Raw genomic sequence first — 22,688 nt, 5'->3', positions numbered from 1 at the left:
ATCATCTATGACTGGAAAAAAATTTTTACCTGCTCTATTAAAAGGTTATGGTTCTATGCTAAGCATAATTGGCACACACCTATAATCCAGCACTTGGGAGGCAGAGGCAGGCGGATTTCTGAGTTCGAGGCCAGCCTGGTCTACAGAGTGAGTTCCAGGACAGCCAGGACTACACAGAGAAACCCTGTCTCAAAAAACAAAACAAAACAAAACAAAACAAAAAGAAAAAAAAAAAAGAAAAAACCCATCTATTTATGTGAGTACACTGTTGTTCTCTTCAGACTCACCAGAAGAGGGCATCAGATGCTGTTACAGATGGTTGTAAGCCACCAGGTGGTTGCTGGAAATTAAACTCAGGTCCTCTGGAAGAACAGCCAGTACTCTTAACTACTGAGCCATCTCTCCAGCACCCCCCAAAATTTTTCTTAATAATTTATTTATTTTATATGCATTGGTGTTTTGCCTGCATGTATATTTCTTGTTTTTTTTTAAAGATTTATTTACTTATTTATTATACGTAAGTACACTGTAGCTGTCTTCAGACACACCAGAAGAGGGCATCAGATCTCATTATGGGTGGTTGTGAGCCACCATGTGGTTGCTGGGATTTGAACTCCAGACCTTCGGAAGAGCAGTCGGGTGCTCTTACCCACTGAGCCATCTCACCAGCCCGCAATCAGTGCTCTTAACCACTGAGCCATCTCTCCAACCTCAAAAACAATTTTCTAACTAATTAAAAAAAAATTTTAAGAACTCATAACCCTACATAGAGTATTAGCCTTTAGATTTAATCTTCACAAAGATTTTTTTTTTTAACCAACAATTCCAAGATGGGCCCATATTTCTTTAAGAGCCAAAAAATTCCACTAAAACTTGCTCAACAACACAGCTGAAATAATTACCTAGCTACAGCTCAATTTCCCAGTACTACCCAGGATGCAAAGCTGTTAAAGAGGAAACGGCAAGTTCCCTACACTTAACACATAAAAAAACTAAAGCACTGTGACTTATAATTCCCAAACTTTTAAAAAATTATTTTATTTGTGTTTTATGTGCATTGGTGTTTCTTAGCCATGTAAGAGTGTCAGGTCCCCTGGATCTGAAGTTGTGAGCTGGGAATTGAACCTGCATCCTCTGGAAGAGTAAGCGGTGGTTTTAACCTCCGAGCCATCTCTCCAGCCTCATCCAAAAAAATTTTTTTAAAGATTTATTATTTATTATGCATACAGTGACCTGCCTGCATGTATGCCTGCAAGCCAGAGGAGGGCTCATTACAGATGGTTGTGAGCCACCATGTGGTTGCTGGGAATTGAACTCAGGACCTCTGGAAGAGCATCCAGTGCTCTTAACCTCTGAGCCATCTCTCCAGGCTCCCCAGCCCTGTCTAAACTTAAAACTGGGATATAGCTTGTACTTGCCCTAGGCTCCATTCCCAACACTGTAACTGAGAATAGTGGTACATACCTGTAATTCCAACACTTGAGAGGTGGAGGCAAGAAGATCAGAAGTTCAAGATCATGTTCAGGAACTGAGCAAGTTAAAAACCAGCCCAGGTTACATGACAATCTGTCTGGAAAAAATCAAAACTAAAAATAAGGCTATATATATGTTTCCAATTATGACATTCTGGAAAGGCCAAAAATGGAGATATTAAAAAAATAAAAACAACAGATTGCCAAGGGCAGGAGGAAAGCTGAACAGGTAGAAGCCAGAGGATTTGTTAGGGCTGTGAAACCATTCTGTATAGTACTGGAATGAGAAGGTCAAAGCCATACAATGCTACATAACCAAACCAGACAGGCGTACTGGTACACGTATAACCTATAACCAAAATGCAAGATTCTGACACAGGAGAACTGCCGTGAGTTCAAGGGTAGCCTGAGCTAAGTAGTGAGTTTCAAGCTAGCTGAGCCACAGGGTGAGTCCCTATAGCAAAAATAAACAAACAAAATATTCTGGTTATAAACAAAAATTACTAAAAACTGTTACAAAAGTAACTATTGCCAGGCAGTGGTGGCACACGCCTTTAATCCCAGCACTTGGGAGGCAGAGGCAGGCAGATTTCTGAGTTCCAGGCCAGCCTGGTCTACAGAGTGAGTTCCAGGACAGCCAGGGCTACACAGAGAAACCCTGTCTCAAAAAAAAAAAAAAAAAAAAGAAAAGAAAGAAAGAAAAGAGAAGAGTAACTATTTTTCCCATTTACTAGTAAATATATATTTTAAAAAGTAACAATTTGGGCTGGCAAGATGGCTCAGCGGGTAAGAGCACTGACTGCTCTCCTGGAGGTCCTGAGTTCAAATTCCACCAACCACATGGTGGCTCACAACCATCCATAATGAAATATGATGCCCTCTTCTGGTGAGTCTAAAGTCAGTTACAGTGTACTTATGTATAATAATAAATCTATGGGCCAGAGCAAGCAGGGACTAAGCAAGCAGGGCTGACCTGAGCGAGCAGGGCCAACAGGAGCAAGCAGAGGTCCCTAAAATAATTCAATTCCCAACAACCACATGATGGCTCACAACCATCTGTACGTTACAGTGTGCTTGTATGCATAAATAAATAAATAAATAAACCTTTTAAAAGTAACAATTTGTTTTTCTCATTAACTAGTAAATATGTATTTAAGTTTTTTTAAATTACATTATTTGTGTGTGTGGCACACATGCTACAGCAGCTGTGAAAGTTTAAAGGCAACCTGTAAGAGTTGTTTTTCCTTCGACTCTGAGTCCTGGGACGGAACTTGAATCATGAAGCTTGGTGGCCAAAGCTTTTACTCAAAGAGCCATCTCAGACTAAGCCTATGCTTTCAGTAACAGCTTTACTGAGCTGACCTCTATCACACAATCTACCCATGGTAGTGTACAATTCACTGGTTCTTAGTACAGTCTAGAAAACATGCAACTGTTACCACAACTTTAACACATTTACTTATCTCAAAAAGAAATAATAAGCATGCTCTTGTCACTTCATACCCCAGCACACGTGGAAGCCCTAAGAAATCACAAGTCTTGCTACCCCTATAAAATTGTCTGCTCTGGATACGATTTAGAAACAGCATCACATAAATACAGACTTTTATATCTGGATTTTTAAACCCTACACATTTCTGAGGCTCAAATATAATATATATCAGTATTTCTTGTTTATTTGGGGTTTTGTTTTTCTTAGACACAGTGCATGTTATGTAGTCTGGCTGTCCTAGAACTCAGTATGTAGACCATGCTAACCTCTCACAGAGACCCACCTGTTTCTGCCTCCCAAGTTCTGGCAATAAAAGTGTGTGTGTCACCATGCCCAGCCTCCTTCCCTTCTTGAGTAACATACATAAACACATATTTTACTTATCTAGTCATCAGATGATGCTGATAGACATTTTGGGGTTTTCCCCTCTTTGGTATTATTTCTAAGATTTTTTTATTATGTCTAAGGGAGTGGGTAGGTGTCTGCTAGAGGCCAGAGGTAGCATCAGAACTAGACCACAGATGACCACAAGCCACCTGACTTGAGTGTTGGGACCCTACCTCAGATCCTCTGAAAGAGCAGCATGCTAGAGCTCCTAACTGCTGAGTCATTTCTTCATCCCTCCTTCATTGTTATTTCAATCAGCTAAAGAACTGTCAAAGCCAGGCAAGGTGGCACATGTCCCTAATCAGAACTCAGTTCACAGCCAACTGGGCTACACAGCTAGAGGAGAGGGGTGAAAAAGAAAGGGTGTGTGTGTGTGTGTCTGTCTGTCTGTCTGTCTCCCTAAGCTGCTGCACTGTTTCTCATTCCCATTAATAAGGTACACAGGGCTCAGATTTTCCACACACCAGCACTGTCATTATTATATGAGTTCTTGGCTTCAAAATATGTTGCTTAATGACTGTTCATTCAATCATAATACATCCTTTTTTTTATTTTTTGGTTTTTTTAGTTTTTTCAAGATAGGGTTTCTCTGTATATCCTTGGCTGTCCTGGAACTCACTCTGTAGACCAGGCTGGCCTCGAACTCAGAAATCCACCTGCCTCTGCCTCCCAAGTGCTGGGATTAGAGGCATGTGCCACCACTGCCCGGCAATACATCCAATTTTTATCAACTGCAAGATGCTCTTGCTCAACTGACATCAATTTTTTTTCCCCCGAGACAGGGTTTCTCTGTGTAGCCCTGGCTGTCCTGGAACTCACTCTGTAGACCAGGCTGGCCTCAAACTCAGAAATACGCCTGCCTCTGCTTCCCAAGTGCTGGGATTAAAGGCAAGCGCCATCACACCCGGCTGATATCAATTTTAGGTCTAAAGACTACACAGTCTGGTCAGGTATGAGAATGCACACCTGTAATTGTACAGAAATAGAGGTAAGAGGATCAAAAGTTCAAAGCCTGGGCTATGTGAGACACTATCTCAAGGAAGGCAAGGGTTGGGGGGACAGTGAGATGGATGAGCAAGTAGAAGCTTGCTGCCAAGCCTGATGATGAAAAAGAGGACTCCAGTAAGTTGTCCTGACCTCCATGCACACACCACAGCATGTGCACTTCCACACACACATATAAAACAATTAAAACAGAAAAAAGTTCCAAGACAGAGAGAGACAGTCTAGCCTAGCCTCAAACTCCTAGCCTACTCTCCTTTCATGAGGCAGGAACAAATCTATGAATAAAACTTTTATAAATGGGTTCAGAAATTTAAAAGCATATATGTGTGTATGTGTATAAGGTCATGGTGGTGATGTTTCAGCCTTATATGTAATTTCAAACCATAGCAGCAAATCTAAGAATCTTAATCTAGGGGCTTGAGAGATCAGCAATTAAAAGTGCTTTCTGCTCTACACAGGACGAGTTTTGATCCCTGCACCCACATTAACATGGCTCACAAATAACTGTAAGTCCAGTCCCAAAGGATTCAATGTCCTTCTTCTGACCTCCGTGGACATCTGCAAGTACATGCCCACAATCTTTGTTTTTAAAAAGAGGAAAGGAAGGAAGGAAGGAAGGAAAGAAAGAAGGAAGCGAGCCAGCTTAAGCCAGGCATAGTGGCACAGCAGTTAGAAAGCAGAGGCAAGCAGATCTTTTTGAGTTCAAGGCCAGCCTGGTTTACATAGTGAGTTCCAGGACAGCCAGGGATACACAGTGAGAGCTTGTCTCAAAACAAAAACAAACAAACAAACAACATCTTAATCTATCATCTTTCCTAAAATAACCAGGTAACAATGAGATGGCTCAGCCAGTTGTGGTCTGACACCCACATGCACACATGTAAAGAACTAAGATAGCTTTGGTTTCCCCAACTAGAACCCATTACTCAAATCCTACTGAAGCAAAACCAAGTATTTATATTTAAAAATGAATGCATGCTGCCAGGCAGAGCAGCAGTCTCATTTAATCCCAGCTAGAGAGCAGAACTTTTGAATTTTTTGAATTTGAGCCCAACCTGGTCTGCATAGTGAGTTCTAGACCAGAAAGAGGGACACAGTGATAATCTGCCAGGGAGGTATGTGTGCTGAACACAGTGGCTCACGGCTGTCTCACCAAATGGGAGACAGAGGCAGGAGGACCGCTGAGACTGAGTGAGGCAGCATGGGCTACATGCCATTTCTAGGCCAGTCTGGACTATGAAGTAAACCTAGACTCAAAAAATAAAATAAACTTAAAAACCTACAAGAGCAGACATAATGTAGACAAAGTAGCTACCTGTATTCTTGCTCCAAGCCCAAACCAAGCCTTTCCCCAACTCTGCCCATCACTGCTCCTAAAGTGTCTGGCAAATAATGAGAAAGAAGTCCTAAGCAAGGGGAGGGTCTACGAGCACCAGTATGCTTACCTAACACATTTTCTAAGAGCCAAAACCGGCACCAGCCAGGCAGGGAGTGGACTACACCGCCCTCCTGAGATCAGTGCACGTAGGTCAATGTATGCAGGTTCTTCCTTCCCATGTGGCCAGCGGTGAGATCCATGGCCACCAAGTTCCCATTCCCACTTGTCACTCCACCCCCACTTCTCTGTGTGATAATACTCCACTTCTGCCTCAGAAAATTTTAGTATGTCTCTATAAACATTTAGTTTCCATCTATATTCAAGTAAAAAAAAAAAAAAAAAGGTTTCCCTCTCCAAAGCAGCAGTTATTGTCCCACTAAAATAAACATTTGTGTGGGTGTGGCCATATGAGGATCTCTGAAACCAGGACGTTTAAAAAAAAAAAAATGTGTATAACTGTTTTGCCTGAATGGCAGGCGGATTTCTGAGTTCGAGGCCAGCCTGGTCTACAGAGTGAGTTCCACGACAACCAGGGCTACACAGAGAAACCCTGTCTCGAAAAAAACCAAAATAAAATAAAATAAAATCATTTGGGAGGCAGAGGCAGGTGAATTTCTGAGTTCAAGGCCAGCCTGGTCTACAAAGTGAGTTCCAGGACAGCCAGGGCTACACAGAGAAACCCTGTCGCAAGAACAACAACAACAAAAAACCCACAAAAACTTCTTTGGTGGGTAGGGGAGTTATACATAAGTCATTCCCTACAAGTCTTCCACCTTCTTCTGTTGTTATGCTGCTGTGTGTCTCCGTGTATGCAGTGCATACAGAGTCCAGACAAGGGCAACAGTATCTTACTCCATCACTTTGTTTTGTTCCTTTGAGGCAGAGTCTCATTAAACCAAGAGCTTGGGATGGAGAAATGGCTCAATGGTTAAGAACACTGGCTGCTCTTCTAGTCAGGAGGTCAATTCCCAGCACTCACATGGTGGCTCACAACCATCTATAATGGGGTCTGATGTCTTCTTCTGGCATGCAAGTATACATGCAGACAGAATATTCATACATAAAATAAATTACAAACAAACAAAAAAAACCCCAAAAACTGTGGGTTTTTTTCAAGCAGGCTCTCAGCAAGTGCCAGTGATCCTCCCTACAGACACAAACTCATCCTCTGCATGTTCTCACAGGCATTCTCACTGACCACTGAGCCATTTCTCTGACCCCCTTGGGTTTTTGTTTTTGTTTTTGTTTTTTTGAGACAGTCTCTCCGGTACCCTGGGGCTTGTGTTTATCAACTAGTAAGCTACAGGGATCTACCTGCCTTTAGCTCCCACACTAGGACTACAAACCTGGTCATTACAGGTTTTTTTTTTTTTCTTTCCTAAGGTTTATTTTTTCATATGTTTATTTTCCCTATATGTATGTATGTATACCATGTATGTGCTTGGTGCCTGAGACCAGAAAAGGATATCAGAGCCAGGTGAGGTGGTATAGACAGATCTCTGAGTTCAAGGCCAGCCTGGTCTACAGAGCAAGGATAGCCAGGGCTACAAAGAGAAACCCTGATTTCAAAGAACCAAAACAAAAAAACTCAGCAAAAAGAAGGTATCAGATCTCCCAGAACTGAAGTTACAGATGGTTATGAGCTGCCATGTCGGTGCTGGGTACTGAGCTCAGGACATCAACAGGAATAGTTAAGTACCCTTAACTGCTGAGCCATCTCTCTAGCCCTATAGGAGGTTTTCTATGTGGGTACCAGGAATCAAACTCAAGTCTTTATGCTTGCGGCAAACACTTACAGAGCCATCGTTTCTGCTTCCTTCTTACTTTATTACAATACTGAAATGGGGTTTTACTAAGTTGTACAGACTGGCCTTAAATTTACTTTATAGTTCAGACAGACCTTAAACTTATAATTCTTCTATCTCAGCCTTTGGGATAGGAAGGACTATAGGCCCATGACACTGGGCATGACTAAAAACTATTACAATTACTATTGAGACAGGGTCTATAATTAGAGCTTAGACTGAGCTTAGACTGGCCTGAACTCATGGTGATCCTTCTGCCTCTGCCTCCCAAAAACTTGTATTACAGGAGTAGGCTACTATGCCTGACTCCAAAAGTTTTGGGTTTTGGTTTTTCAAGACAGGGTTTCTCTGTGGAACATTTCTCTACAGACCAGACTGGCCTCAAACTCAAGAGATCTGCCTGCCTTTGCCTCTGGGATTAAAGGCAAGCACCACCATTACCCAGCTCCAAAAGTTATTGGACTGGAGAGATTGCTCAGTCATTACTGCTCTTCTAGAGGACCCAGGCACAATTCTCAGCACCCACATAGTAGCTTATAACTGTAACTATAGTTCTGGAGGAACCAAAACCCTCTTCCTACTTCTATGGATAGGTACTTGCATAAGGTATACAGATGTACATTCAGGTAAACCACCCATTAAAGTGAAAAATAAATAAATAAATAAATAAAGCAAGCAAATATCAAACTGGTTGTGATTGTACACATGTATAATCCTAGCACTTAGGTGGTTGAAGAAATAAGATCAAGAGTTAGATGTCAACCTGGATTACAACACAAGCTGGTGACCTGCCTAGACTATACAGGGACAGTCTGTCTCAAAAAACAAAACATCACTGGTAAAGGGCTCAGGGGATAAGGGTGCTACCACACTAACAAGACAATAAAGTTGTATCTCTAAAACCTATGGCAGGAGAAGTTGTCCTCTGACTTTGACACATTGTGACATGTGTATGCACAGGCTCGCACACACACATGCACAGCACTGGCACATCCACACACAGTAAAAATACATCAAATCCTACTCTGTTGCTTAAGCGGCTTTAATGGTTTGCTATTCAAAGGGAGTGGAATATTCTCCAGGAATCTAAATGTTTGAAAGATGTTTTATAAAGCTAGGGAGAACCTGAACTGGACTCTGGAGATAAGCGATGGAGGTAAAGTGACAGAAGTGACAGAATCCTGAACAAGGACAAAGGTCGAGACACTCAGCTGGCAAGAGGAACTGGGGAGCAAAATACATATGGAATGCTGAGCAAGCTATTCAGTCAGTGGGTGCTAAGGATAAAGCCTGGGGACATAGGCTGGGGCTGCAGGGCAGCAACTCTTTGGATGCTCATCAGGAAATCAGAGCTCATCTTATAATCCTGTTTCTTTCTCTTCTTTTCCTTTTTCTTGAGACAGGGTTTCTCTGTGTAGCCCTGGTGTCATAGAATTCAATTTGTAGACTATGGTGGCCTCAAACTCAGAGATCTGCTTGTCTCTGCAGCCTGTACCTGTGTAGACTTCTGATCAGTGTAGAATAACCACCATCTCTGATCTCTAGCTGTTAATAGTTTAAAAGTGCTAAATCAGCCCGCGCCTTTAATCCCAGCACTTGGGAGGCAGAGGCAGGTAGATCTCTGTGATTTCAAGGCCAGCCTGGTCTACAGAGTGAGTTCCAGGTCAGTCAGAGATATGGAAAGACACTGTCTGAAAAACAGAGAAAGAAGGGGCCAGGAGTGGGGAGGCTGACAGAGGAAAGGGAAAGGGAGGAGGGAGGGAGGGAGGGAGGGGGAGCTGGGCCAGGCAGCCTGCTAAGTGTACACCTAAAGTAAGGATGACAGTGACTCTTGAGTTTCCAGAACAGCCTATGATACACAAGGAGAACCATCCAAAATAACCTAGAGTGCTGAATAAGTGCTCAAGTTTACAAATGAATTATGCAAAGACAGAGACAGGACCCACTACTATAGTAATGGTCTTCAAGATGCAGTACTTAAAATACCCATCACAGAAATGATGCTATTGTCTTTGGATAACCGTTGAATCTAGCATGATGCTGTATTCATATTCATGAGCTAATAAAAGCATTATAAGAGTGAAAAGTTCTCCTGTATTTTTATTTTCTTGGGACAGCAGTCCTAAGATAGGCTTAGACCAAGGAGAAACTTTAATGGGCACTTGAACTCCCTAAGACTGTACACATTAGTCAATGCTGCCAACTTGATTAATAGTCTCCTTCTATATCACTAAGAAATCCAATACCCAAAATGAAGTAAGAGGATTAGAGTTTGCTATTTTAGCAGAAAAGAGCAAAAATGTAAGTAACCCTGTGGATCATTTAATCCCCCCAGCCCCCCCAAAGAAGCATTAGGAGCTGGTCGTGGGGCAATTCAGACTTTAGCATCTCTCTCCCTTAATAACTATCCAAGAAACTTATTTCACCAAGGCTAAAATTTTATTAGTCATTCAAAAGATGAAAGGGCAATGAAATGCATAAATACTACTCAAGTCCCCTCTCCTCACAACTTGCTGCCTCGGCCGGCTGCATTCAGCCCAGTCTCCCAAAGGTATCATCTCCAGCCCAGGGTGCTGGTTTCTCCCAAAATTAAACGTTCAGAGGAGGCATGATCCTAACAGACATTACGAGCACACCTCCTGCTTGGCCTCCTTAATCGTCTTTTGTGGGTTTCATATGACGACAACATACAAGACACCTGTGTGGCGAACCTAAGGGACCCTGGGTAAAAATGTGATTTACAGCAGCCAGGACCCTTTCTAGAGCTGCATACTCTTTTGGGGATTGCCAGCCCCGCCTCCATCTTGACTCTAAGCTTGACTCGCTGTTTTCATCAAGCATCAACAGCTTTCAGCTCTGCTTTTGTCTGCAGACAGGGTCTTGCTAGGTAGCTCTGCCTGGCCCGCCCGCAACCCATGGCAATCCTCCTCCTTCAGCCTAGTGCATGAGCTCCCATACCCTAGTTCAGTTTTTGTTTTTAATAGTCCCAACACTCCTACGTCTCCTAACGGACTGTCTCTTTAAGAGACAAAATTAATCAAATCATCATCATCCTTATCCTCCTAAACCACATACTCCAAGTCGAGCACCAAACAACTTATACCCCAAATAAAACTCTGCCACTGTGGACATTTAGCTAGGTTCTTCAAGAAGCAGTAAACAGTGAGCCCTGAAGAGCACGGAAGACGCCGAGGGATCTCGGTGATGCCAGGCAGAGGATCATAGCCCTACCAAAAGCACAGGGCCCCGATACCACCCTCCTTGGCTCAGAAGGCATTTTAGGCCTGTTTCGTCTCATCTTAGTCTCAAGCGGCCTGAAAATTTACTCGCAGGAGTATGAAATCTTAAGAGCGACGTAACGTTTATCGCTGATTTGGAGGAACGTTACGGCCGGGAGAACGAGCTGGCAGCAACCACGTCTCAGCACGCCGGCTCTCAGGCACCCAGGGATTCGGTCTGAAAGGCAGGTTTCCCGGTACCCCGCCGGCCGGTCCCAGGGCTCAGGGCTCTCCGACCTCCACCCGGGCTGCCCACCCAGCCTCCGTGTCAACATCTGGGAGGCTCGGCGGAAGGCCAACCAGGATGCTGGAATGATGTTCCAGTGATGCTCGCCCCAAGTCCCGACCCTACCTACGCGCGCCAGCAACAACCCCGCGCCCGCCGCCACCCTCGCCGTGGGTGTCGGGCGGGTCTTTTGGCCCGACTCCTGTCACTCACCGGCCCGACTCGGGCAGCGGGCGCCCAAGGCTCCCCACGGGAGCTGGGCCCCCCGGGCCTCCAGGTCTCGGCCCGCCCCCCTGGCAGGCGGCGCTGGTGGCTGAGCCCCGCAGCAGCGGCCCCTCACCGGCCGCTCGGTCCAGCTCCTGGCGCTGCCCACTGGGTACGGATCAACAACAAGATGGCGGCCAGCCGAGGGGGCGGGGGCCGGGCGTCATAGTAACCAAGGACAGCAAAGAACCCGCCCCTAACTGAGGTTATCTCCAATCAATAGCCTCTTCTTGGGACGCCTGAAGGAGTTCTTCGCGTTGATTCGTCAACTGTTCCGTCAGTCAGGGCGTGCCTCTCGTGCAGAATGCCTGGGGCACGTGACTGTGACGGCAGGAATTGACGCATGCGCGCCATTCTCAGGTTTGCTAGCAGTGGAGCTTTTAGCAGCGATGGGGGTGATGCTGGAGAGCCCTTCGTTTTCTCACCTGCGCAATCGTTTCGGTTTTGAGCTGGCAGCGTTTATCATCCTCTCGCACACACTTAGGGAATGTCATAGGTACGGTATTTGCTTTGTCCCCTGCCTCTGTGCTTGGGATCGTCCCTAGTTAACTGGTGAGGAAACTGAGGCGCAGAAAAGAGCCTGAGCCAAGGTCACACAGTCTTAGGAAGTGGTGGCGATGGGTCCTTCTACTCTTCTAGCTCCGGAGTTAGTGTTTTCTAAGCGTCTCCCAGCGTTGTCTCTCACCAGTCCCGAGGCACAGCCGTCTGTGCTACCTCTTCGATTTCGGCTTCCCCTTTCCCCGGCTTATTTTGCATAAGAATTCAATCTGCAACCAGCTCAAGTCTCAGCACATAGTGATCGCTCTTATTTGCCTCAGAGCACCGTTAAGTTCCTGTGACACAGTGTCTTTTTGCCCTTGGCTATCATGATCTATCTCCAAGGCAAACTATGAGTCCGAAAATGACCATCCCTTGTTCTCCATAAGTAGACACCTAACCCGGGGCTTTTGGCTTCAAGGTTAGGATACATCACAGCACCTGGTCCCACACCAAAACGCCCTAACTCTGAGAACTTTGAGCTTTAGCTTCTCTTTAGTTGCTCTGTCTATAAAATGAAGATGAACAAGAAACAGACTTAATAAGCTCTTAGAGTAAGCCAAGTACTCAGGAAAAAACACTTATAGCCGCTCAGGCTGCTGAAACTGAAGTCTCTAACACTCTTCTTTTGATAGACACCCCATTAAGAGAGATGGTTCAGTGGTTAAGAGTACTTGCTGTTCTCACAGAGAACCTGGGTTCTGTTCCTAGCACCCACATCACCCAGCTCAAAGCTTTATGGGGGGTCTAACACCCTCTTCATGGGCACCAGCACACATGTGGCATATATTCATACAGACACACATACATATAAAACTAATTTTTAGAGTTTTTCTTAGGCAGAGCATGGCAGTATACACCTTCAATCTCTTGAGGGGCAGAAGCAAGCCAATCTCTTGACTTTGAGGATAGCCTGGTCTACATAGTGTGTTCTAGGCCAGCCAGGGCTACATCATGAGACCCTGACTCTAAAATAATAAAGCCCAGGTCATTTTTCCCCTCACAGAGGGCATTCATATTCTTCCTGGACTTAGGGTGCCATAACTGCTCCAAAATGGAGATTATCCAATTTTCTGATAGGGTTTAGGCCCACAGAGCTGACAGGAGAGGAACGACTGAGATAACTTGAAAATAGCTGGGCCATGGTGGCTCACGCCTTTAGGCACAGCACTTGGGAGGCAGAGGCAGGTAGATCTCTGAGTTTGAGGCCAGCCTGGTCTACAGAGCAGGTTCTAGGACAGTCAGGGCTACACAGAGAAATCCTGCCTTGCAAAACGAGAGAGAGAGAGAGAGAGAGAGAGAGAGAGAGAGAGAGAGAACTTGAAGCTAATACGGTTAAGCATACCCTCTATTCAGACAATAGGATCTCTTGGAGATAAACATGACGCCAGGTTGAGCATGGTGTCAGCACTGCACACAGTAAAATCTGTTCTCCAGGCTGTCACAAAACCCCTGGCTATGTGCAACAACTTAGATTCACACAGGAAGAGCTAAGCAATAGAGACTCAGAGGAAACAGATACAAAGCCAGGGGCTCAGCATCAGAAAGAGGCTTTCAGTAATCCAGGAACCAGGAACAGCTAAGCACAGATTCTCTGCTCCTTCCCAACAAAACCTCTCCACACAGTTGGCAGGCTGTCAATGAGGGCTGCTGGGACCCTCAAAACCCAGCAATGTTGAGCGGCCGAGAGAGCCCCAAAATCTGCAGTATATTTTAAGAAAAGTAAAAGCTAGGCAAGATGACCCTCACCTGTCATCCCAGTGCTGGAGAGGGGAGGACAGGCAGATCCTGGGCTTCACCATCATCCAGCCTAGGCCACTCTGTGTAGCCTACACTATCTCAACGTAGGGAGGGGACATGATATCTGAGTTTGTACTCTGTGTGTACACAAATGTACCAGTGTCAAACCAGCCATGTGACTATAATCCCAGCACTCAGGAGACCAAGGCAAACATGCAAGCTCCAAAACAGCCCAAACTACAAAAGTAAACCATGTATTTAAAATAAAATTTTGCCTGGAATGGTGATGAACACCTTTAATCCCAGCACTTGGAAGGCAGAGGCAGGTAGACCTCTGTGAATTCAAGGCCTGGTCTACACAGTGAGTTCCAGGATAGTTCAAGGTTATGTAGAGAAACCTTGTCTCAATAATCATATTTTTAAAAAGTTTTAAAGCAAGTCTTACTGGGTATGGGTAGCACACGCCTTTAATTCCAGCGCAGAGGAGGCAGAGGTAGGGGTATCTCTGTGAGTCCAGGCCAGCCTGGTCCACAAAAAGAGTTCCAAGCCAATCAGGGCAACACAGTGAGACCCTGTCTCAAAGAAGAAAAGTAAATTTCTCCAAGTAGACAGGTCAACTGGAGACCCTTCCATCACTGACAAAGATAAGAGCCTCTTCTACAAAGTATCAGCCAGCCACAAAAGCACGAAACGCTTTTCAGGGTAAAGTCATCCATCTTACTGTTCCACAGGAGATGGCTCTTGCTCCAAGTGACAACCAGGAAACACAGATCTCAGAGCTTCTCCCACACAAAGATTACAAGGTGGGCAGTGTTCTGTTTGCCGTCTTTATTACTAAATTGGTTTGGAAATCCAGGCTATGATCATGGGAAAAGGGAACTCCCCACAGAGTAAAGCAGCTACTCCGCCTCACAGCCAACGCCGGGCTCCCGTGAGTGTGTTGAACAGGTAATCTCTCCCCATACCTGAGCCCAGATGGGCAGGAGAGAGGAGAGAAGAAAAGATGGCTGGCTTCAGCAGTGTCGTCACCCCTTGCACAGTGACCCAAACTTATCTTCCCTTTCCCTTCACAGCAAAGAATCTCGAGAGATTTGACTCAAATGAAGAGAAAGCTAGGAGACACCAGGTCCTCTAGAGCAGCCAATGTCAGGTTAGTCAGCTATAGTTCACTGGTGAAGCTGGACTGCGTGGGGAGCTCTCCCCTTATCACCATCTCCCTTCCCCGATGAGCTGAGACAAGACTAGGTCTGGTTGTCACCTAGCCCAACTGGTGCTTAGCAAAAGTTGCCTAAAGGGTTAAGGGTGACCGAGAGTTCATGGGGGGTGAGAGAAGAACTCAGTGCAAACAGCAGTGCTGGATGCTTGGTGGTGGTGGCAGTAAAGAAGGAGATGGGTAAAGGGAGGGGGAAATTCTGGGGAAGGGTGAGGGCCCAGGCAGAGATCAGGTTATGAAAAGTAGAGACTTACAGACATCTTGGGCTCTGCCATCAAAATGTTGCTGAAAAGAAGAAAGGGGCAGAGTGAGTGGAACCTTGCCCATGGGGAGCAGATGCGAAGGCCCGTGCCCACCCGCCTGATCTATCTTGGTGGTGGTATCGGCACTCACAGGGGTAGCCACTCCCAAGCAGGAAGGCAGGCATGGCAGGGATAGGGAGTACCCTAGAGCAGCCTCACTGCCCTCAACCTGAGCTGTGACTTGGCATACCAGGCTCATGGCAGTTCTGGGTACCTGGGACATCTCTATTCTTGGTGCCTCCATTTGCCTCTCAATAGGTCCTTCATTTCCCTGGATGCTATAGCGGATTGGAGTAGAAGTACAAGATGAGCTGGACCCCAGCCTGAGTTTAGGAGATGGATTCCCAGGCATAGAGGTAAACCTGTTTACCTCTACAGAGACTAACCTGTTTACCTCTACAGAGACTAACCTGTTTAGCAACTGAGCTTTGGCTGGTTTGCTTGGTGCCTGTAGGGACGGGGCCAACCTAAAAGGCCAGAAAGAAGAAGGAAGGCCAAGAAAGTAGTAGGCCTTCTAACACCAAGGAGTAATATCATCTGTCCCTTTATAGTAGAAATGCCTAGTGCCCGCATGAGATGTCCACACTATTATCTGTCCTACCCTGGGCTCAGAAACTTTGTTTACTCTTCAGAAGCAGAGCAGAAATAAGGTAGAAGACGGGTGTTGGGAACAGTGGTAAATGTCAAACTCTGAGCCAGCCAGCCATGGCCATCCAATTCCAAGACTGGACCCCACCGATGATGGAGACCACTCCCAGTGACCCCAATCTGAATACTTCTGGAGAGATAGTAGCCGCCTTCCTCAGTCTGTTTCCCCACCTACGTTGGCAGTGTCATCCAATATTGAGTAAAACTCCCTAATCCAGCCAGTGTCTGTATGTAGGCTATCGAAGAAGGAAGCAGAGATAGGAACCTACCCCCGGAGGATCCTGCTGAGGAGCCAACCCAGAGCCAGAAGGAGAACTGCACCAGTTGCTGTCAGCACTACCACAAACCAGGGCTCTGGCTTCCAGAAAGCCTCTAATTCTGTCACAATCAGGGGTGTCATTGTTGAGGACACCTGAAAGGAGGGTCACAGACTCACCACTGCCATTGGCAACCCAGCTTTCAAATTCCCTATGGAGTGGGATACCTCACACCCCTGATTTATTTTTGCATCTAGCAGTCTTCTCAAAAATGTCTTCTCTCATAACTCCACCTTAAAAAACCAGGCGTCTTCATCCTTCAAGATCCTCTCTCCCAACCCCCAAGGGCCTGAGAACTCCCTCACTGTGCTTTGGTGGGTGCTGGTGGCCACCGTGCTGGCCTTCCAAGGAACTAGATGCACAATAATGGTGGTTGTAGTGCTGAGGTGGGGTATGGAAGGGCCCACATCTGCAACATGGATCAATAGCTCATAGGTGCAGGGCTGCTCTGGCCATGGAGGCCCCAACACAGTGTCATTGTACACCAGGATGGCCCCTTGCAGTCTAAACCGGCTCTGGCTATTCCCTGAAAGCAGAGTAGTAGGAGAAGAAGGTATTATTAACTTATCCTGACTCTCTCCAACAGCTTAGTGACCCCCACATATTCACACCTCCCACGATGCTGTAGGAGAGGGTCAAACGCTGTGGCTCTTGTGGGATCCAACATGACACCTTAGTCACCTCCATGCTATGACCCATGGGAGTGTAGATAGTGAGTTCCTGAAATGGAGGCTCACACTCGGGGGCATGGTCATTCACGTCCTGGAGAAAGGCCACCACATTAGGAGAGACGACAGCCCATTCCTCAAACTCCCAGGCTAGCCCATCTGCTTTCTTTGAAAACATTGAGCCCAAGTGGCAAGTAACAGGCTTTAATGTTTTCCACAGTAAGCCCCTCTCCTCAACCAGCCCCTAGGAGAAACTGAGGCTTCTGCAGGAAAAAGCAAATGGCCAGAGGGAAATTGGTCTTTCCTAGGCCGTGGAGGTCATTTACCTCAACCTCAATGGTTATGGTACATGAACCTGATCGGTGACTGTTGAGGTCCCAGTCTTGACTGTGATCAATCAGCAGAATGGTGATCTTGTACAACCTCTGCTGCTCATAGTCCAAAGGCCCCAGGAGGTGAAGTTCTCCTATAAGGGATGATCAAAGCTTTAGCCTGCAGAGGCAACTCTGGCCCTATCCCTCCCTTCCAGCCCTGGAGTTTAAGTACCACTCAGACGATCCACAGCAAAGGTAGAGGGTCCACCAGAGATGTAGTACTCGAGGCTGTTACGAGGGTAGTCCATATCCGTGCCCACTATGGAGCCCAGCAGAGTGTGGGGCCCTGTGTCCTCCTGAACCCGGAATGTGCGTGGGACACAGGCTGGGGAGAACTCGTTGACGGGTGTCACCATCACCAGCACTGGAATCTCAGCTGGGGACCACTTGGTAGTTAAGGAGATGGCCTGAGGTACCCAGACCTGCCCTAGGGGGTCTTAGTAAGTAAACATGGCCCTATATTGGAGGGAAGGTTTTCTGTGGCATGGTGCTGGTCTCAAGAGAAACATCCGAGGGTTCTTAAACTGAGACAATCCTGACCTTCTAGCTTTCGAGGGGAAAAAGCTGTGTCTTGGGGATGTAGTGGAGGTGGACAAAAATAGCCTTGTTCTGAACGTTCAGGCCTAAGTATCGTCACTCACTGGTCATTTGGGGTTGACCACCATCGACCACCAAGATGGAAGCTGAATGCTGGAAGCAAGCCCCAGGTGTGTCACAGTCCAACGTAGCATTCACCTGGCCAAGGGGACCAGAGAGTAAGATGAAGCCAGGATCAGGCATGTCAGGGTGCCTCAAACCAGGGTGTCCACAGATAGCCTACCTTGACCCAGTTTTCCAGACTGCATGCTGTCTCCACAACCTTATTCTCACCCCACCTCCATGTTCTCAATGCCAACAAACCTTGGCCCTCCCACTTTGCCTGCATGGAGTATAGGAGTGTGTGTTGGGCACCTCAAGGATTCTGTCACGAAGACGGAGGCTGGCAGAGTCAGGAGGGCTGTGGAACCGCAGCTGGTAGTCGAGGGGGCGGCCTGCAGAGTCTGGGTCAACACACGTGAGCGCGTCCAGCACAGTGCCCACGAGTGAGGTCTCTGGAATTTGAGTCCTGGAAGTAGAGGGCAAGTGGCAAGACAAGAGTCTGGACCAATGATGGGCCAGGGGATTTCACCTCAACCAGCCGCCGGCACATGGCTTCCGGGTACTCACACCAGTAGCGCTGGATGGCAGCGTGGGGGCCACTGGTTTACCGCGCGCACGCTAACCGTGAGATCGAACACCGCACTGGCCCAGGGCCGGGGCCTTTCAAAGGCCCTCACTTGCAGTTTTGTGACCATGGCGCCCTGAACGCGAGCCAAATCCAGGGGTGCGGTGGTCCTCACTACCCCGTCAGCTGAGAGTGTAGAGAGGGTGTAAGAAGAAACAAACCTCTGTTCTGCCCCAGGTTAGTCCCACTCGATCCTGGCCATTCCTGCCTCTTCCTCTAGGATCAGGGCTCTCAATCCAAACTTTCAGGAAGGAGTCACATCTGTGCCTCGCCCTTTCCCAGTTAAGGACATCTTCGATACCCGCCCCACTCCTTCCCTCACCTTGTCCAATCGAGTAGAATAAACTAGGCCTTGGGGAGATGATTTCATAGAGTAAGTTGAATCCGGTAGCTTGGACCCGAACCACCTCGCTCCCAGGAACCAGATCCTCTGAGATGGTAATGCTCTGGGCCTTCTGTCTGAACCAAAAGTTGAAATCTAGCTCCTGCGTGCAACCAGCAGGCTCCCCAGGCCCTCCAAGGGCTCCCTTCCTATATGAGCTAGGATGGCCAGCAACCCTCCAGCCTTCCCCAACTATTTCCCTGGGGGCAGACTCCACCGTTCATTCCCAGGGTAAAGGAGCCTTACAGGAAGGAGACTTGGCTGGAGGGTGCAGGCAAAACCTTCACTGTCAGCATCCCTCTGCAGCTTTGGTTTTTTTCGAAGGACACTGAAATCTGCAGCTGGAAGGTCTGTCAGTGTATACAGGACAGGAAGGAAATCATGTCATGTGTCTACCACTATATCCACTCCTAGTCCACCCTTCAAATAGGCAATTCTCCTCGGGACCTCTAACAAGGGAGTGTGACTTACCACTCTGTTGACAAGTATCCCTTTGAACCCTACTATTCTGGGCCACCAGTTCTTCTGAGTCATTCAGAGCGTGAATATTGGGTTAGAGTTTCTAAGAGCCAGTTACTAAGAGGGTGGCAGGGTGTTTGTTTTCCTGGTGCTGTGGATGGAACCCAGGGGACTGCAAAAGTGACTATTTTAAAGGGGAACTTCCTCCTCACTGGCTACCTTACCCAAAGCTTTCCCTCCAAGTTTGATTGACATAAACATTGCACTATCTGTTAGAGAATCTGTGAGGTCCCAGAACCACAGACCTGCCCTCTTTCCAGACCTGCAGATCTCAGCATAGAATAGAGCCGAGCCAAGAAGACAGTCAGCACAGGAAGCAAGTGGTCTGGGACAAGTTTATCAGTCAAGATAGTCAAAAACAAATAATTTCTCACAAGATGCTGCTTCTACCCAATCCATAGACATCCCCAGGTCCAAAGCCACATTTACCTTTTGAGCCTGGCCTCTGAGGCCCTGGGATGGTGCCCGAAGCAATCCCTGTTCATCAATGGAGAAAGGCCCAGGGGAAGGGTTTTGGGCACTGGTAATGTTTATCTGACAGGACAGAGATGTTAGTGGTCCCCTCCAGTCCCCAGCATCCCAAGTCCGCCTATCAACATCCTTCAATAATAACCCAGGAGACTGCTGTCTGAGTGTTCTGTACCTAGGGTAGGCCTTCGGCCTTCCACTGTGATCCCTGGCGCTGATCCTCAACTATGCTAAAACAAACAAAACCAAATACCCTTCAGGGTTGTTGTTTTTTTTCTCTCTCTCTTTTTGTTTGTTTGTTGTTTGCTTGTTTGTTTTTAAGCAGAATCTCTTAACGTAACCCTGGCTGTCTCAGAGGCAAACAAGGAAACAACAGTAAGAAAAACCTGTGAGTTGGCTCAGGCCTTTGCTGCCAAGCAGGAACAGTCTGAGTTTGACCCTAGGAACCCACATGGTGGAAGGAGAGAACCAACACTTAGATTGTCCTCAGAACTCCATATGCATGGCATATACCTGTGTGCATGCACTCCCAATAAAATGCATGGCATATACCTGTGTGCATACACTCCCAATAAAAAAGGGGGTGGGTGGGGTGGGAAGGAGGAACACCAGTCTTTCTAGCGTTACCAAAGTGATTTAAAAAAAAAAAAAGTGGTCATGGAAAACTTAGAATACATAGAACTCATAAGATTTTAGTCCCTATGGTAAACTGTTACTGTTGCTAAGAGGGTAGGCAGCCCTTAGTGGCTCTATCCAGGAACATGTATAATAGAGAGGTTCAACTGACTACTTCAGAGTCTTAAGAGTTTGTGCCTGGGACAGGAGCAGAGCCCTCCTCCTACATCCTGTCACTCACTGCCCCGTGTCCAGAGCTTACCTGGGCTCTCTGGACTCCTGGCAGCAACAGAGTGTACACCAGGGCCCCGGGTGTGATGGTCTCTGGCACATAAATGAATTCCCCAGCTGTCCAGAGAGGAGGTCAGGGAAGCGCTGTTGAGGGCATATTCACCTTTCTTCTCCCAACCCGCTGCTCCTAGGCTCACCTGGGCTGGCAAAAGCACCAGTGCAGCGGATCCGCCCCGGGTCCCGCTGCACATGAACGAAGATTGATCCGTCTACCACAAAGTTACCACATCTGTACTGCAGCTGCAGCTCATACTGGTTCACTGCAAGGGCATCCAGCCGAGCAGAGCTACTCAAGGACACCTGTGGTGGATCGACAAAAGACGTGTAGGGCCTAGGCTTTCTGTCTCTCTGACCACTTCTGGCTTTGGTCCCCACAATCCCTAATTGTATCCATGGCCTTACCATCACCAGGTAGACTCCCTTATCCCCATGCATGCTGGGTTTATTGAAGAAGCTGGTAGGTGGTCTCACACTGAGTAACTCCAGGGTGGGCATGTAGGAGGAACAGTTGAAGGAGAAAGGCCGAAGGACCGTCCCAGGGCCATTGTTCTCAGAAATATACATAGTCCAGGGCAGGCTGTAGAGGACTAGGAGAAAGCCACATTTAGAAAAACAGCAATAGCCTTTTTCTTTAGGGCCTGACCACATCTGGAGGCCAAGCAGCCAAAGTCCTTCCTTGTCTCCTACAGGTGACACTGGACAAGTGAAGAGAGATGAAGAACGTGACTGAAGAAACAGCCAAGAGAAGGAGCAAGGGTCAGGGGTTCCTTAGCCTCTGCCCTCCACATTAGCTTATCTACAGGTCAGAACTTCACTGCCAGACTGGGGTCCCCCACACACACATCTGACTGCTCCTTACCAGGGATAAGTAAAGCAAAAAGAAACTCCAGGAGCCTGAGCAGTGCCATGGTAGCCTGAAGAAATGGTGGAGGAAGCTGTTTCTCAGGCTAACTCTGTTGTTGCCTGGCTAGTTGCTTAAACATAGCCATCAGGTGGCTTCTGAGACTCCAGCTCTGGCTCCACCTACCCCATGACAGAGCAGTTAGATCCCCGGCAGGCTCCAGGAGCTGCTGGAAAATCCCATCTTCCGCTGTTTCCAGTGAATTCTTCCATTCATTACTGCAACCCTAAGGGGATACAAGCTACAGATGGTAAAACTGGCCACATTGTGCTTGCAGACAGAGCAAACCCAGTGCCCAGGAAAATTAGCCCCAAGACCTGCTTCCCCACAGAGTCTGAATTCCAGCTGCCTCCTCTTACCATTAGAACCGTATCTGCCTATAAAATCTAAGCCCAGCCACCAAGAAAATCAAAAGTTAGCCGGGCGGTGGTGGCTCATGCCTTTAATCCCAGCACTTGGGAGGCAGAGGCAGGTGGATTTCTGAGTTCCAGGCCAGCCTGGTCTACAGAGTGAGTTCCAGGACAGCCAGGGCTACACAGAGAATCCTGCCTCAAGAAACAAACAAAAAATAAAAAATAAAAAAATAAAAAGTTTTGTCTACATTCAACAAACAAAAGAACCCTTGGTAGAAGAAATAAAACGAAGGATTACTTGTGTGAATATCAACTGCAGGGTACCAAGGACTCTTCTGAGAGGAAATGAAGACGTGCTATGTGTTGGTCTGGAACACAACTACACCAGCCTAAGATTAGTCTGCAGACTGAGATTTACTGAGCCATTGTCTTTAAGATTTGTCAGTGTATTATATTTCCATTTAAAACGCCTTTTTGAGACAAGGTTTCTTTATGTAGTCCAGAGTGGCCTCAAATTCCTTGTCCTTCCGCTGTCCTGCCTCTCTGCTGGAATCACAGGCCTGTACCATTGTGTATTTGCCCTTTTTTTTTTCAATTTTTCTTTGCTTGCTCTATCTAGCCCTTCATCTAGAACTAGTTTTCCTATCCACATGTGCCAGGCTCCACCCTCTCTCCACAAAACTGCCCTTGGTGGGGATTTCAATGACCAGTGGTTTCCTTTTGTCAGTTTAATTTAAGATTTATTTATTTTATTTTATTTTATTTTACATTACAAACATTTTGCTTGCA

At 46.8% G+C, this 22,688-nt stretch overlaps 2 protein-coding genes and 1 long non-coding RNA gene across 3 annotated transcripts in view; 1 reads left to right on the top strand and 2 right to left on the bottom strand.

Annotated features, from left to right (window-relative positions):
• The window catches only part of Ip6k1 (inositol hexaphosphate kinase 1), a 46,135-nt gene extending 34,704 nt beyond the window's left edge, over positions 1 to 11,431 (bottom strand). Inside the window, exon 1 of the mRNA NM_013785.2 lies at positions 11,257 to 11,431. The gene's annotated coding sequence lies outside the window, so the exon portion shown is untranslated. The remainder of the gene's footprint in view (positions 1 to 11,256) is intronic.
• Positions 11,432 to 11,659: 228 nt separating this feature from the next.
• On the top strand, positions 11,660 to 15,964 carry 4930535L15Rik (RIKEN cDNA 4930535L15 gene). The gene is made up of 4 exons (NR_166685.1): positions 11,660 to 11,803; positions 14,658 to 14,734; positions 15,358 to 15,455; positions 15,732 to 15,964. It is a non-coding gene; the product is annotated as an RIKEN cDNA 4930535L15 gene (long non-coding RNA).
• Positions 14,398 to 21,622, bottom strand: Cdhr4 (cadherin-related family member 4). The gene is made up of 19 exons (NM_001378391.1): positions 21,505 to 21,622; positions 21,048 to 21,232; positions 20,783 to 20,945; positions 20,617 to 20,702; positions 19,701 to 19,805; positions 18,999 to 19,102; positions 18,693 to 18,829; positions 18,313 to 18,496; positions 18,058 to 18,211; positions 17,748 to 17,841; positions 17,279 to 17,482; positions 17,059 to 17,198; positions 16,676 to 16,826; positions 16,370 to 16,590; positions 16,017 to 16,159; positions 15,510 to 15,566; positions 15,290 to 15,377; positions 15,052 to 15,082; positions 14,398 to 14,549 (listed from the first exon to the last, which is right to left on the bottom strand). The coding sequence occupies exons 1-19, from the start codon at positions 21,551 to 21,553 to the stop codon at positions 14,494 to 14,496; spliced, it is 2,352 nt and encodes a 783-aa protein (NP_001365320.1). The 5' UTR covers positions 21,554 to 21,622; the 3' UTR covers positions 14,398 to 14,493.
• Between the last annotated feature and the right edge of the window lie 1,066 nt (positions 21,623 to 22,688).

The sequence above is a fragment of the Mus musculus genome, chromosome 9 (genome assembly GCF_000001635.26).
Source record: "Mus musculus strain C57BL/6J chromosome 9, GRCm38.p6 C57BL/6J".
In the NCBI taxonomy this organism is placed as follows: domain Eukaryota; kingdom Metazoa; phylum Chordata; class Mammalia; order Rodentia; family Muridae; genus Mus; species Mus musculus.
Note: the sequence above shows the minus strand (reverse complement) of the source record. Positions and strands in the feature narration are given on the sequence as shown.

What these genes read in the sequence shown, in the direction of transcription:
- Cdhr4 (NM_001378391.1), bottom strand. Translation starts at nt 21,553, where the DNA reads ATGGCACTGCTCAGGCTCCTGGAGTTTCTTTTTGCTTTACTTATCCCT. An exon ending in CAGGAGTCCAGAGAGCCCAG is followed by an intron (nt 19,806 to 20,616) that starts GTAAGCTCTGGA and finishes CTGTCCTGTCAG; the next exon opens with ATAAACATTACCAGTGCCCA. An exon ending in ATTCTACTCGATTGGACAAG is followed by an intron (nt 18,497 to 18,692) that starts GTGAGGGAAGGA and finishes CTACACTCTCAG; the next exon opens with CTGACGGGGTAGTGAGGACC.